Below are 16,283 nucleotides of genomic sequence, written 5' to 3'. Positions count from 1 at the left end.
TGCAGCATTTTGTGAATGAAACCAATGTAATTCAATAAGAATCTTAGCAAGACAAAAAAGTGTTTAGACAAAAGTAGCTGGCCAGAACTATTGAAACTGGGAATTTTTCACATGTCTTTTCTAAAACAAAAATTGTTTGCTTAAACATGGTGTCTGGTGTAGCAATCCAAAGTAGGCTATGGTTCAGATGCAATGCAATGCCTAGTGATCTTACTAAACCTTCAAGAAATCTTAGATTTGAACATATTGATGCTGTATCTGGAAGTTGGTAGCTGAATTAAACTCTGTCCAACTGATTGCTACACAAGCAATGTTTGCACATAGAGGTTCGGTGATTAAAACTGCTTTCTCTTGGATTTTTTTATATATACCTATAGTTGAAAATATGCTCTCTGTATTTTGCTCTTTCGGCTTTTGCATGCAGTGTTTCTTTGCTAGATCACATGTTGTACTGCTGCAGTTAACCTGTGTGTTTAGACCATGGATAATCTCATGCCACTTCTCCGCAGCTACACTACTATCATGCAAGAAGGTATTCGAGTTAGCCCTTTCATGGTAACCAAACTTAAAGCAACATTTATAAAGGTGAGTGGAGGCGGAGGAGTGAAATTCTGGAGGTTGAATCTGCCAACCCTGGTATTTGAAGTAATGCTTATTGAGTTGATGTGATCGTGTGCTTATAGAATTAATGTGATTATATGTTGAACCACTGGCACTTTTATTTATTTGATTGTCCACTGAAGCTGAAATGCGGGCGGTACGTTTCTCTGCCTGATTCAGACCGATGTCTCTGCAGTGTTCTCACCAGCAATTTGGAACTGACAAGAATCCATTGCGTTTTGGTGCAATTGGAGTCCTCTCTTATTTTTTTTCCCCCCCCCTCTTCCTCTTTTTTGTGGGGGTTTCCCACAAGTCATTTGTAGCTCAATCATTCCGGCCACTTATCACTGTAATCAATGTTCAATCTCTTATTTTTAGGCTAGTGATTAATTTTGTTCAGTCTCTGGTTTGTCGGGCAAACCACTTGCCTTTTAAAAATACCAATGACCTGTGGAGAAGGACGGTTTCTATGAAGATGCCAGGTTCCACAGGTTCACACTCATTTAACTGTAAATCTGCATAATCAAGAATAAAAAAAACACAGGCAATTAATGTCACCCTTTTTAGTGATGCACTGGAGATTTGTGTTTGTAAACGTACATTTGTGAGCACGGTTTTGTGCATGTTGAAAGCTATGATCTGTTTTAACGAGCAGTATCACTGAAGGTTTGCAAAAATTGACATTCATATCTGGAATTAATTTGTTGTCCTGCCTTTATTTCAGTTGGCTTCAGCCCTTGACCTTCCCCTGATGCGAATAAATCAAGCCAATAGCCCTGACCTGCTGAGTGTGTCCCAATATTACTCCGGAGAGCTCGTGGCCTATGTTAGAAAGGTAGGTCTCAAAAATGATTCAGTAATTCACAACTATAGAGGCCAATCCTGTTCTCGGTCTGTTGCTTAACTCACTTAATTTAACCTAGGTGATTTATGTGGCAGAGCTTTTACTGTCTCTGAAAGGAATGATTTCAAGGTCCACATCTACAAATCCTTTGATGCTTTAGCACTTATCTAGCCGACTCCTATCTGATTTTTAACCTACTCCTCTGCTAGGCCCCTTTAGCACACGTGGGCCTGCTGCGCATCCTTCACTCCACCAATGGTGGCTGAACAATCAGTAACATTGCATCCATTGTCAGGAACTCCCTCCATCTTGCCTAAATACTGTCAAAAAATATACCTCTTCAACTGGGACGATGGTCACTTGCGCTCTCCCCCTCCTCCCTTACTCAGTGTCCTACACCATCGCTGTGAACCACTCCGATATGTTTACCTACATGAAGGGTGCTATATAAAAATGTGTGAATGATAATAAATAAACCTTGTATTTGAGATTGCGCCTTTTACGTTGCAACAAAATCTCAAAATACTTCACAGGATTTACGGTAAAGTATGGTGACTATATTTTGTAAGCATCAACCAATTTGCACACAGCAGTGTTATGCAAACAGCCATAAAATGAATGAGCAGTTTTATTTGCTTTATTTGAGGGATTGTTGTCTTATCAGTCTATTATTATTTTAGGTGTTACAGATTATTCCAGAGAGTATGTTTACATCCTTGGCAAAGATTATAAAACTCCAGACACATAACATTATGGAAGTTCCAACTCGTGTGGACAAAGATAAATTGAAGGATTATGCTCAGCTTGGTGCAAGATATGAGGTATGAGGGGGAGGGAAGGTGTATTTGACTGGATTGGATGGTGGCTTTACTCATGTGGTGTTGGTTAGTTGGTGCTGAAGATGAAAAAGGTATAAGGTGCTAAACGTTCTGGGTTAGTATTTTGACAGTGTCACAGACTTGTAGTTTCCGCTACATTCTAATCTCTATCCTCTGGGGTGGGGTGGGGGATGGGGGTAAGCAGGGTCTTTTGGGCTGAGGTAGCACAGAAATGTCGGAATCATGTCAATCCTCTGTGGCAGTCTCAGCCAGGCAGGTCCACCGGACAAGCAGGAGTAGCTTCCCACCCATGCAGCTTTGGCTGGTTAAATTCCAGCAGTACCCTAACACATACTCTAAGGTCCCCAAGCCCTGAAATCAGGTAAGTGGGATGTGTCCCTCAAGGGAGAGAGTGCGCATTCCGCTCATCCACAAAACACAGTCATTTCATCTTACGGTATATCGTGTGAAGCTGTTGGAGCTGTCCTCCTGATGTGAAACGTGCTATACCAAATGTAAGAATTATTATTATTGCCAATAATAATATTCCAGACACAGGGGCATTTCCATATGTAGGTGGCGAACATATGTGGAATTCTCAGTTTAGTTTGGATATGCTTAAATCACGGTAATAGGTCACCACATGCGTCAGACAAAATGACTGTGACATTTTTGTGTGAAATTCTTCATCTTACTATTTTCCGTTCCAAAAGCAATAAGACTTTTGTCAGTTGTTTTTCTTGAAGCTGGTATCACATTAACTTTTGTTTTTAAATTTGCTTTAACCCCAAAGGTTGCTAGACTTACCCATGCAATATCAATATTCACCGAAGGCATTCTCATGATGAAAACCACCCTTGTTGGTATCATTAAGGCAAGTGACATTTGCGGTTCTGTTTCTCTGACATTGGAGATTCTTAAAATTACTTTACATTCATGTTTCTCAATCACGCATCTTCTTCCACAGCTTAAATGGTGATTGTTTGGGACCTGACACTCACTTTTAGTTGAATTATATTGTATAATAATAATCTTTGTATTTGATATAGCGTCTTATCACATCTTCGAGACGTCTTAAACCACTTCATAGAATATACTGTAAAGTGAAGTGACTATATTTTGTGGGCAAAATTGCAGCAGCCAATTGCGCTCAGCTGTGTCGCACAAACAGTCATGGATTGAGTGACCAGTTTATTATTTTTTTTTATCTTGTATTGTTCTTCATCGTATTATGAGAAATTATTGTGACTGCATGAGTCAGTTGATGGTGAGGTTGAGAATATAGCATCCTGCATATGTGACATGTTTAACTGCCACACTGTATTTAATACTTTTTTGAACCCTTAGTTTCACAGTTGTTTATGATAGAATTACGTAGCGTGGTGGTGCATGCAAACAGGGCAAAACCAAAGTGCAAAAACAATTCTGTAAATTTCAAATGATACAAATTAAAAAGTATGAAGGGAGAAATATTCAGAGTATAATGTGTGATATTTACATTGTGATCTTATTGCACTTTTTTTCTTGAGAGTAGAAATGCTACTGAAAACTCAAAATTCAGTTTGATATGAGCTGTGATTACTCAATGTTGTTCAAAGTTAGTTAATCTATTATTGAGATAGATCCATAACATCCATCCTTATTTTGATAACTTTATCTGGAGAGCTGGTGGCTCAGGGTTAGGCGCTGACAGCATCAGCATCCAAGGCTGCACTCTCCACCTCTCAAAGCCGGTCAGGAACCTCGGTGTTCTGTTCGACCCTGAGTTGTCCTTTCTTCCCCACATCCGCGCCACAACTGGCGCCGCCTTCCATCACCTCCGAAACATCGCTAGACTATGGTACTACCTCACCCCTCATGTTTCTGAAACTCTGGTCCACGCCTTTATCACCTCAAGGCTGGACTATGGGAACTCTCTCCTCGCCGGCCTTCCCGGCACCTCCCTCCACAAGCTGCAGGTCATTCAGAACTCTGCAGCTCGTGTACTGTCCCGCACCAGGCTTCGGACCACATCACTCCCACCCTCGCTCACCTCCACTGGCTCCCCATCCCCCAGAGGATCGAATTCAAGATCCTCATCCTCACCTACAAGGCCATTCACGGCCTCGCTCCCTCCTACCTCTCCGACCTACTATCCCCCTACCTACCTGCCCGTACCCTCCGTTCCTCTGGCTCCGGTCTGCTCCACATCCCCCGCCCCAACCGCCCTACCATCGGTGGCCGGGCCTTCAGCCTCTCAGCCCCGAGGCTCTGGAACTCTATCCCCCAGTGCCTTCGCTGCCTCCTCCCTTTCCTCCTTCAAGGCCGGTCTCAAGACCTTTCTCTTTGACCGTGCCTTCAGCTCCCCTCTTGACTCTCTAACCCCTCCTCGCTCCCTTCCTTCCCTTCCCTCACCCTGACCATTTCCCCCCTGCTCGCTCTCTCTCTTCCCTCCCCTCACCCTGACCATTTCCCCCCTGCTCGGGTCCTGACCAAACTGTCCAGCGCTTTGGGACGTCCTCCCGACGTGAAAGGCGCTCTATAAATGGAATGTTGTTGTTGTTGTTAATTGGATATTAGTAAACTGGGCACCTCTCAGATCTTAGGCAAGTTACTGCTGTTCTCTCACACACTCCTCTTGCGCCACTCCTCCGTCGAGACCCTCATACACGCCTTCATAACATCCAGGCTTGACTATGCAAACTCCCTGCTTGTCGGCCTCCCCAACTCCTCCCTCCATAGGCTGCAGATCATCCAAAACTCTGCAGTCCGTGTCCCTCCCGTACCAGGCTCCGTGACCCTATCACCTCTATCTTCCCCCACTTTCACTGGCTTCCCATCACACAGATTCAATTCAAGATCCTGATCCTCACCCTCAAAGCTTTCCATAGCCTTTCTCCGCCCTATCTCTGCAACCTCCTAACCCCCTCCCAACCTGCCTGCTCTCTCCGCTCAGCAGGCCTGCTTCATGTCGTCCACCTCGCCCACCCCACCGTTGGAGGGTGGGCCTTCAGCCAACCTCTGGAAATCCATTCTGCAGTCCCTCCACCTTGCCCTCTCCCTTGCCTCCTTCAAGACCCGTCTCAGGACCATCTTCTTCGACCGTGCCTTGGGTCACCCTCCTTCCCCCCCCCCTTATCTTACCCTCTCTGATCCTGACCCCCAGCTCTGGTCAGAAACACTGATTGTCCAGCACCTTGGGATGTCCTCCCGACATGAAAGGCGCCATATAAGTTTAATTTTGTTGTTGTTGTTTTACGTTTCCCTGTTTTTGACGTTTCTTTTTAAACGGTCTAAACATTTTTTGGTGAACAACTTTCACAAGGAGGATGAATGTTCCCAGAAACCTTTTGAGGGGGATTTCAGTCCTCCAACATTATTGAGCAGAGCTCAGTCTACAAAAACTAGAGGCCATGTATCAATCAAATGTCTTTTCCTTTTATAAAGGTGGATCCTAAGCAGTTGTTGGAAGATGGGATTCGGAAGGAATTGGTCAAAAGGGTTGCCTTTGGTCTTCACAAGGGGCTGATCTTCAACCCTAAAGCCAAGGTGAGAGGATGCCCAGATTACAATGAAGACTCCACTGTGTATACGCACCCCGTCACCTGGCTCTTTTGAAAGAAAAGCAAAGTTATTAAAGATCATTTGAAAACAAAGTACAAATTGGTAAAGTCCATTTGCCCCATCAAGCCCATTCCTTTCACAGACAATGTAAAAGGCTTCCCTATCATACACTCAATTCCTCCTACGTTATAATTCTTTACGTTTTGAGCCTGGATGGTAATTGTATTGTAACCACTGTATTGTGGATGGTAATCCATGCTCAAACCATGAACAGCATTAGCAGGCTCAAAGACCACAGTCAAACACAACCCTACTGTATCCTGATGTTAAAATTCACTGAGTGGCAGTGAGAAGTGGAAACCCGAATCAAAGTTTGTCTTTCACGGCCCCGGGGGAGCTAATGGCAACTGAACTATTGACCTTATGATTTCTTAGGCAGTGCATTTGGCTGTTGGAAAGCCTGTTTAGTTTTATTGGGAGGCTGTTTTGGAGATGGTCCAGAGAAGGTTGTCTCCATGAAAGCACTGTAATATTGTGTGTTTCTGCATATTTGCCAGCTTCAGTATTTTGGGGGGGGTGGGGTAGCCTAGTTCCTCTGCACATCTCTGGAATATGTTAGCTCAGGGCCAGGTCCCAAGGATTTTCTGCATTAAAATCAGTATAGGTAAATAGGCTGAAGATATATTTCTTTCCTATAGCTAAAGGGCATTACTTTTAACAGAATTCCGTATTCGAGTTTGTCTTTAACAGAAACCTCAAACTCCTATGGGGGTTAGAATGGGTTCTGAACTATTCAGCATTTGTGTTGTAATCTTACATATGTATATATGGTGATGTATAATCTATACGAATTATTGATAAAATGACAATAAAATGAGAAGAATTGATAGACGTACAAATCAGCATGGAAACCAGTTTGTGTAAAAACCTGAAACCTCACTGTATTCTTTGATTGTAGACCAGTGAACTTATGCCCAAATTGAAAGAAATGGCTGCCACAATGGATGGGTTCTACCGTTCATTTGAATACATCCAGGATTATGTTAGCATCTATGGGCTGAAGATATGGCAGGAGGAAGTGTCCCGAATTATCAACTACAATGTGGAACAAGAGTGCAATAACTTCCTGAGGACAAAGGTCTTTCTTTTTAAATATTTTTAAATGTTGGTTATTTTTGGTTAATTTGTTTATTATTTCTCTCCAGTGCACACCTTTACGTAAATCTGTCCATAATAATAATCCTTGCATTTGATATAGTGCCTTATCACATCTTTCCGATGTCTCAAAATGCTTCCCAGAATATACTGTAAAGTGAATTGACTGTATATTTTGTGGGAGAAACGAGGCAGCCAATTGCACCCAGCAGTTTTCCAGAAACAGTCGTGGATTGAGTGATCAAATTATTATTTTTAAATCCAGTATTTATCTATTTACCTTTAAATTTTGTAATTGACTGCCTCCTCTCCCCTCGGGGAATGAATTCTACACTCCCACCACCGACTGTGTAAAAAATGCTTCCTTATTTCACTGTACAGTTTAGTCTCAAATTTACGTTTACAGCCTTCAATCCTTAATTCTCTCGCAAGAGGAAACAGTTGCTCACTATTCAGCATATTAAATCCTTTTTTATAATTTTATACACCTCAGTAGTACTTTTTATAAGGCTTTCTGTGTCTTAATAACAGATGTGCTTTCACTGTTGCAGATTCTAGACTGGCAGAGCATGTACCAGTCCACCCACATCCCAATCCCCAAATTCCAACCTGTCGATGAATCAGTGACTTTTATTGGGCGACTGTGCAGGGAAATACTGAGAATCACTGATCCTAAGTAAGTGTGTGTTTGTGAACCATGCTGTTGCTTTCCTATGTTTTCATCATGCATCACCTACAAGGCCATTCACGGCCTTGCTCCCTCCTACCTCTCCAACCTACTATCCCCCTACCTACCTGTCCGTACTCTCCGTTCCTCTGGCTCCGGTCTGCTCCACGTCCCCCGCCCCAACCGCCCTACCATCGGTGGTCGGGCCTTCAGCCTCTCAGCCCCCAGGCTCTGGAACTCCATCCCCCAGTGCCTTCGCCGCCTCCTCCCTTTCCTCCTTCAAGGCTGGTCTGAAAACCTTTCTCTTTGACCGTGCCTTCAGCTCCCCTCTCGACTCTCTTCCCCCTCCTCGCTCCCTCCCTTCCCTCCCCCTGACCATTTCCCCCCTCCTCGCTCCCTCCCTTCCCTCCCCTCACCCTGACCATTTCCCCCCTCCTCGCTCCCTCCCTTCCCTCCCCTCACCCTGACCATTTCCCCACTCCTCGCTCCCTCCCTTCCCTCCCCTCACCATTTCCCCCCTGCTCGGGTCATGACCCAACTGTGCAGCGCCTTGGGACGTCCTCCTGACGTGAAAGGCGCTTTATAAATGGAATCTTGTTGTTGTTGTTGTTGTTTGTTTCTAGGATAAGGATTGCCTGAGGTACTGGAGGCTGTTAGTGATTTGCAAGGATGAGGTTAAAGGATGTGCAGAGGCCTGTGCAGGAAAGAAATTGAGATGCAGATTTCTGGATCAATTGAAGGTTTTGGAGAGTGGATTCAGGGAGGCTAATGAGGAGGAGAGCATTGGAAAATCTATCCTTTAGGTGAATCAAGGCAGCAGTAGAGGTGAACGAGAGGCATAAGTGTCAATTTTCTGGAGGTGGAAGTAAGTTGGGTTTGGCGATGGAGCAGATGTTGGCTTTAAAACTCATGCACAAACTCCAGATTGTGCACTGTGGTGGAGCTAATATTGTCCACATACAAACTTTACTGGAGTGAAAAGGGTCATAGTTAAAGGAAATTTTAAAGTATAAATTTTTAGGAGATTATTCCTAAACTTATTCATAATATTTTGTTCTCTCCTCGTCCCCATTTTCAGACTATGTAATCCTATTAGAAACCTTCCTTCCCTTTGACCAAAGCCATGTCTGAAGTGAGCGGACGTTTCTTGTCACATCTATCAATGATCAGCTTTCATGTTGGTAAAGTAGGGGCTTTATTTTCTTCTTGGTCTTGGATGCTGGTTATAAGGTTGTCCTCAAACCAACGATTCATTATCTGCCAGGTACCATAGGTTAGCTGTGATTGAACATCTGACAGGGTCCCTGCTCAATATGACTATCCAGTGGCTTTGTGTGCAAGTCAGATAAGGAGAGGATTGAAGAATGACTGCTTAGGTGAACTAATGGCACAATTCAATGTCTTCAGGCGAAGGGAGAAAAAGGCAACGGAAAAAGAAACAGTTTCCTAGTCACACATTTCACGCTAAAACAAAAGTGCTTACAATTACTGTGCCCTTTTTCCATCACTCTAAACCATGTGGTCCCCAACCTCCTTGCTACACACTGATCTTTTCTTTAAGTGATAGAGATTTCTGTTTTGCTCAGAGTGACCTGCTATATTGACCAAATCAACACATGGTACGACCTGAAGACTCATCAAGAAGTGACCAACAAGCAGCTCTTATCAGAACTCCAGAACTCTTTAGGCACATTCGGGCTGAATGGGCTGGACAGACTACTCTGCTTCATGATTGTGAAGGAGATCCAGGTAAAGGGGAAATATCTCATGGTTGTAGATTACACTGAATATGTGTCACCTTAATATCAGCCAAGCTCTGCTCTACCTGTTTCATTCTGAATCTGTATGTGAAAATTTCTCCTTTTAACAGTCCTGATCCCTGACTGTACAGAGCCTTGGGACGTCCTCCTGACCTGAAAGGCGTTTTACAAATGTAATTTTGTTGTTATTATGAACATTTCCCAATAGTTTGCAATGATAAATGTATATTATTTTTGTCATTTCGTTACCTTCTCCATCCCCCACTAACCACGCCTTGGCTTCTGAGGTCATTGGGACTGTGTTTATATTAAAGTGAATATAAATAAAGTTAAATGAAAAAGTAATGATACCAGAGATGAAAGGATATAGGTAGGAGAGATGAGAGACATTTGGACTCACCCCGTTGGAGCAGAGAAGGTTGAGGAGTAATATGATAGAGGTGTTCAAGATAATAGCAATTCTTATTTGATATTATGCCTTTCACGTTTGGACAACGTCTCAAGGCACTTGACGGAATATACTATAAAGTGGAGTGACTATTTTTGAAGGCGTACGTCTACAAACTAATAGTTTGAGAGAATTAATCCTGAAAAATTTTCCGCTAGTTCAGGATTCGAAGAGTAGGTTGTGAATTCAAGATTATCACTAGGGGAGTAAAAGAAAAGGTTTGGAAGAACTTCTCCCAGAGGGTTGTCAAGATATGGAATGATTTTCAAGCAGTGGATGTCAGAGTAGAGACAATTGGGCATTTAAAAAGAATTGGACAAGCAAATGCAAGGTACTGGTGTTAGCGGATACATGGAAAGAATGGTAATTTGGATGGACGGTTTCTTGGAGAAGCAAATACCAACACAGAGAAATGAGCTGAATGGTCACATTTCTATGATAAGCAATATTAAACATAATGTTTTAATAAATGTTTGCTTTGAAAAGAAATCCTGAACCTACCGGCTTCTGACTCGGACGTAAGAGTGTTACCAACTGAGCCAGGATGACAACATTTTTGCTGTTTGTAAAATGATGAAATGTTAAACCTTGCACTCCAGGTATTCTCACCAAGTTTAAACTAAAGATTTTGCAGATCTGCACTAAGTTCAGTCTTGCTGGACTTCGATGGTGGATGAGAAGATGCTGTATTTTCAAAATGCCTGTGTTATTTTGTAGACTTTCCTGCTTGTGCTTCAACGAAACGTGCTGAGAGATAAGGTGATGTTGGACACTTTCAAATTGTTCTTGAATCAGGTGGCCCCGCTGAAAGGAATCGTAGGTAAGTCAGTCCACAAAGCATCTGCAGTGTGTGGTGGCCTTTGGCACTCTATTGTTTTTCATTCTGATTTCCCATCATTACCAATCCTTAGTCAATAGTTGATATCAAAAGAGTGAATGGGAAAATAATTTTGAATATATTCTAGTTTAGCTGGAGGAGAGCAAACATTGTTAATTTGTTGAATGTTATTGTGCTGATTGGAGAAGGAAACAATCGGTACAACAACTTCAACAAAATTTGCATTTATTTAGCAACCTTCATGCAGGATAAGGCCTCTGACAGCTGAAACCAGTACTGTACAGTATTAATGTGTTGATCCCAGAAGGAGGACAAGAGTTTAAGCCCATCTGATTATCCTCTCTGTGCGTACATTGGCCAAGAGATTGCAGCCCAAAAATTGGCTATTGTGTTTGCCCACAAAAATACAGTGACTATACAGTGTATCCTGTGAAACATTATGAGACATCCTTCCAACATGACATGCACTATATCGAATGTAAGGATTGTTATTATCCCACATCTCATAGAAGCACTTGAGGCTGAAAGCCCATCGTTACCAATTTGGAATTTGGGAAAAATGTTATGGGGGCTCTTTTAAGTTGTTTTTTTTTGTATCCAACTTGGATACATCTTTCTTCTAAAAGACAGGGTAATCTGCATATAATGGAATTAACACAGGGGCTTCTCTCCAGAGGGAGTTTGCACACCTTTGATGAAAGGATAGGAAAACTAGTCATGTTTCCCACATCACATAAACAGATAGATAAATTAATAAAGAAGTGATTAATGGGATGATATGTTGGTGGGATCTCTGGCAATGTCCACAGACTTCACTGCTCTGTGAGAAGACAGGGTTAAAATACATTTATTTTCCTAGATTCTGTGCTTTAATGCTTACTTAGAACTTGCATTGTCAGCTTGTCATGTCAGACATTTCAAACACTTCACAACTAATAACTGTCAAGTTTACTGATTCTGTAAGAGGCCACAACAAGAAAACCTTCTGGAAATATTTGAGCTTGTGTTTTTCATTTTCATTAATTTTAGCGAATTCCAGCAAAGTGTATTCCACTGCTGTGGCGAAAACTCAGAAAATCTGGTCCGTTTATCAAGATTCTATTCTAAAGGTAACTATGTTCAGACTCTATCAAAATCCTTAATGTTTACTTAGTTATTACTTCCTCCTTTTTAAAGTTTTATTCTGGATTATTGATTTACAATAAAATGGTGTGGGGGGAGGGAGGAGAATATCTTCAGACGAGGTCACAACCAAGGCAGTACACAATGTGGTGGAGCCCAAGTCCAGTTCTACACCACAATTAGGATCCCAGTCACTTTGGCAGCCCTGCTGGTGCAGTTGTAGACCAGGAGCTCACTGCTACGAATCCTGGTGCATGCTGAGTTTGCTGGTCAATGCCAGGGATACATGGGGATTCTAAATTGGCCCTTCTTTCTCAGGATTAGGGAGGGGAAAATCAGCCAGGGTTCCTCCTCCATCTTCAGGGCTCCACTGGTTATGCACTTTTGTGGTAGCCAGGTGTGTAGTAGTCAGGCTTCTGTGTGACACAGCCTACAGTTTGATGGCTTGCTGAGACACACATGAACAATGCTACTGCATTTGGAGAAGAGGGATATGCAAGTGGGAAGTAAGAAAATTCTAAAAATAATTGGATACACAACATTTTTTTCAGAAAAGTATCCCAGTCAGAATACTGGTCTGTGGTGTCTCCACTGTGCTAGCTTGGCATATTGCTTTGTGGTGTTCAATAAGATAAATGGGACAATTATGTCCTGAAACTTGTGTATCACGAACAATAACAATTTACAGTAGCTTTCATGTCAAGAGAACATCTCAAAGGGCTTCGCACTTATCTTTTTAAAATGTTTGGAAGTGGTTAGGGTTGGGAAGAGTTTCTGTTGATAATTATTTATTTTTTAAAAAAATGAAACTTGGCATGAATGGTAAACTGGAAAGAGTATGCAGTATGTCTGACGCATCACCCGTCTCCACAAATACCTCTCCCCAAAAGCCGCTGAAAGTCAGAGCTCTGCCGCCCTCATTCTCACCCGTACTAAACTCCGCTCCCCTATTACCCCAGTCCTTGCCAGACTGGACTGGCTCCCTGTCCCAGAGAGGATCGATTTCAAGATCCTCACCATCGTATTCAAGCCCCTGTACTCCTCTGCATCCCCTTACTCTCTGACCTCTCTCCTCAGCACAGTACCCGTTGCCTTCGATCCTCCGGGTCTGGCCTCCTCCTTGTCCCCCGAGTCCTCCGCTCCACCCTCGGCGGCCGTGCCTTCAGCCACTATGTCCCGAGGCTCTGGAACTGCCTTCCTCACTCCCTTCATCTCGCTCCCTCCCTTCCCATTTTCAGGTCTCTGCTGAAGACCTTTCTTTTCGACCGCGCCTTTGGTCACCTTCCCCCCCGCCTCACCCTGGCTCGGTCCCGGGATCTGAAACTGTAGAGTGCTCTGAGACGCCGTCCGGCGTGGAGGACGCTATATAAATCCAAGTTGTTGTTGTTGTTGTTGTAGGTCTAAGTGACCTTTAGTGTTAAAATCTGTTTGATATGAAGAGCTGGAATAGTGTACATAAAAGATTGATGAATTGAACAATTGCGCTATTTTATATTCAAATCTGTCCAAAGAGTGCATGACTTATATCAGGACTATATGGAAAAGGCCTGACTAATCCATGGATTGCTGCCCATTTAATCATTAATAAAGCCTAACTCAAAAGAATATCCCCTCTCTCTAAGTAGGAGGTATTACGTTTTCTAACGTGCGATTGGGTGTAATATGATAGGAATGATCTTTTATATAACTCCTTAAACATTTTAAGATGCTTCGTAAAATTTTCTGCCACTATAAAGGGAAGAACAGGCACATAATTATTGCCAATGGAATGGTCTGTGCTGAATGGGCTCGATGGGCCAAACAGACTTTTCTACCTAAATTCCTGTGTTCCAAACTTGATGGAGAGAGAGCAGTCAATTTTAATCAAAGTGCAGTAGAAATCTGTTATAAACCAAAACATCCAAATATGCACAGAAACCAGCCAGCTTCACACAAACTTAAAAATGAATGTTAGCTTTCAGGTCACAGGATACTGCTGATCTCATTTCCTGAGTGGCGAGCTCGGAAGTGACGTCAGTGGTGACCTGTTGCCTGCAACTCAGCCATGTGTTTAATGTGGGAAGATGACCAGGTTGTGGAAGCCCCCAATTTTCTGTGGGCATGTGCAATGAATCCAGAAATGCTGATTGCACCCTATTACTGTTATTATTTAACATTTTATAGATTTCTCCTCCTCCCACCATCACCAACTACCATGTAGCCCTCCCTCCCCACCTTTAAACCTTGATGTTCACTGCATACACGGTTATCTTGCCCCTCCCCCATTCTTGTCAGCTCCTTAACCCCCCCCCTCCCTACACTGAGCCTCGGCTCAGCCTCCCAGGCAGCTTTGTAAAGTCCTTTGAAATATCCTCCCCCCATTCATCTGATTTGAGAAAACTCATTCCTGAAACAAATTATCTAGTGTAGAAATGTATGTTTACATGGCTATTTACCTATTGTAATGGGAATTATCTTTAAAATTACTGTGCGCTGTTTGAATTATGAATACTTATCTATTTGCTAAATTCTGCCTTCATCTGTTCTGCCGTAATTAACAGGATTATTCCTTTTAATGTGTAGGTGGGTCAGATGCAGATTCTAAGGCAGCAGATTGCCAATGAGCTGAGCTATTCATGCAAGTTTGATTCCAAGCATCTTGCCGCAGCACTGGAAAACCTCAACCAGTAAGGACATCAGTTATCCAGAACACTAGGAACTGCCAGTTTAGATATAACTTCCATTATCTGAGCATTCAGAAGTCAATTAATGTCTCTCACACTGATTGAAAGGGAATGTCGCCTTAGGATAATTATGTCATTGTTGTTTACCTGTTTGGCTCCCCGACTTAAGGTCAAGGTTTGGCACGTTTTTTTGCAATGACTTTTATGGAGCTCTGTCAACATCCATTTTCGGTTGCTTCTATTGACCGAGGTCACTGAAGTGATCTCAGCCAGTTTAAAAATAAGTTCTCCCCCAAGTTGCTCTCCCAAATAAGGTTGGGTATGGATCCCACTTTGTCCGCAGTTATCTCCCAGTCGATCTCAATGCTACAATCAAACAGTGTTGGCGAGTGGAAAAATCAGCTTGGTTCCTGTCTCAATCAGCCTGCTGTTACACTTCCTGATCCCAACCGCCTGCACAGGTCCAAATCCCTGACTGTCCAGTGCCTTGGGAAATCCTCCAGACGTGAAAGGCTCAATACAAATGTAATTTTGTTGTTGTTGTTGTTGAAAGGAATTGGGGGAAGCTAGAACAACCACAACTTGCATTTATATTGTGCCCCTCATAGAAGCTAGTGTCTCAGAGCGCTTAGAAAGAGCGGATTAGTTTGTTTAGACACCTGCACAGAGTGTAAATACTTGCACAGATTACTTTGGTTGATTGCCCTATTTTGATGCTGTAGATTTTATGTAATTCTTTCACGTGTTGGTTAATAGAAAAAACTGCTCTTGCAGTCTGTCTCTCTCTTTCTCTCCTTGTCTTTCTCCCTCTTACAGACAGTCTCTCGGCACAAGCAAGTGCAATAAGCGACACCCTTTTGATCCTATAATTGTACAAATTTTATACTGATTAATTGTTGCATACACTTTTGTTAGAATTTTACGGTACAAGTTTTTTTATATACATGTCTCAAAGGAGTTCTGAATGTTTGCTAACATGCAGGTTGTTTTTCTGTCCAGAGCACTTTTGGCCGATGTTGAAGCACATTACCGGGATCCCACACTGCCTTACCCTAAAGACGATAACACTCTGTTGTACGAAATCACAGCTTACATGGAGGCTGCTGGCATCCACAATCCTCTCAATAAGGTGTGTGTATATGTTTGTGTGACATAGAGAGATGGAGGTCGAGAGGGAAGAGGGAAGGAAGTAGAGGGATTAAGTTGTTAATGGATAAATAATTGCGATATTCTATGATGTTGATCCTTGGCTATGTGGTAGCTGTAGAGTTTGAATATCAGTCTTGAATCCCTCCTTTGGCTGTTAGTCCCTTGGTCTCCAGTAGTTCCTGGTTGGCCACAGGATATTGCACTGCACTGTTTCTAAGGAGGTTTGCACACAGTAGATACTTATTTAAACCTCCATCAGTCTGTTCACTAAACTGCTGGTAGAATCTTTGTTTGTAGAGTGGCTTTCACTTTATTCATTTGCCGAATACTTCCTTCACTCTTATTCTCTCTCATGTCCAGTTTGACTATTTGCTTCAAGTCTGGATTACTGATGTGCCAATTGTGTTCTTCATCTGTTCTTGTGCGATGATCTATGCAGTGCGGAACAGAGACATATGGTGAATTTATACTTGATATGTAATAGCCTCATAATTTAAATTAGGGTTGGTGATCATCCCTGGTATAACAGTGAAAATCAGTCATCTTCAATAGAATTGATAAAATACTGTATTTTACATTCCGATGCAAATCAAGGGTGTATAAGATTGTATTTAATTAGTTTCAGTGAATTTATGCTACTCAAGGTTGAAGCATGCTGATGCAGGGAATTTTTCCC

The 16,283-nt window shown here is 42.5% G+C and overlaps 1 protein-coding gene across 1 annotated transcript in view; it reads left to right on the top strand.

Moving 5' to 3' along the window:
* washc5 (WASH complex subunit 5) overlaps nucleotides 1-16,283 on the top strand; it is a 32,244-nt gene that overhangs the window by 12,306 nt on the left and 3,655 nt on the right. Inside the window, exons 13-24 of the mRNA XM_007907530.2 lie at nucleotides 510-585; nucleotides 1,325-1,435; nucleotides 2,125-2,265; nucleotides 3,056-3,136; nucleotides 5,689-5,790; nucleotides 6,764-6,943; nucleotides 7,512-7,636; nucleotides 9,214-9,376; nucleotides 10,553-10,655; nucleotides 11,703-11,782; nucleotides 14,358-14,461; nucleotides 15,458-15,587. Coding sequence (XP_007905721.1) covers nucleotides 510-585; nucleotides 1,325-1,435; nucleotides 2,125-2,265; nucleotides 3,056-3,136; nucleotides 5,689-5,790; nucleotides 6,764-6,943; nucleotides 7,512-7,636; nucleotides 9,214-9,376; nucleotides 10,553-10,655; nucleotides 11,703-11,782; nucleotides 14,358-14,461; nucleotides 15,458-15,587 — 1,396 coding nt within the window. The remainder of the gene's footprint in view (nucleotides 1-509; nucleotides 586-1,324; nucleotides 1,436-2,124; nucleotides 2,266-3,055; nucleotides 3,137-5,688; nucleotides 5,791-6,763; nucleotides 6,944-7,511; nucleotides 7,637-9,213; nucleotides 9,377-10,552; nucleotides 10,656-11,702; nucleotides 11,783-14,357; nucleotides 14,462-15,457; nucleotides 15,588-16,283) is intronic.

Source organism: Callorhinchus milii, unplaced genomic scaffold (genome assembly GCF_018977255.1).
Source record: "Callorhinchus milii isolate IMCB2004 unplaced genomic scaffold, IMCB_Cmil_1.0 Scaffold2, whole genome shotgun sequence".
NCBI classification, from domain to species: Eukaryota; Metazoa; Chordata; class Chondrichthyes; order Chimaeriformes; family Callorhinchidae; genus Callorhinchus; species Callorhinchus milii.
Note: the sequence above shows the minus strand (reverse complement) of the source record. Positions and strands in the feature narration are given on the sequence as shown.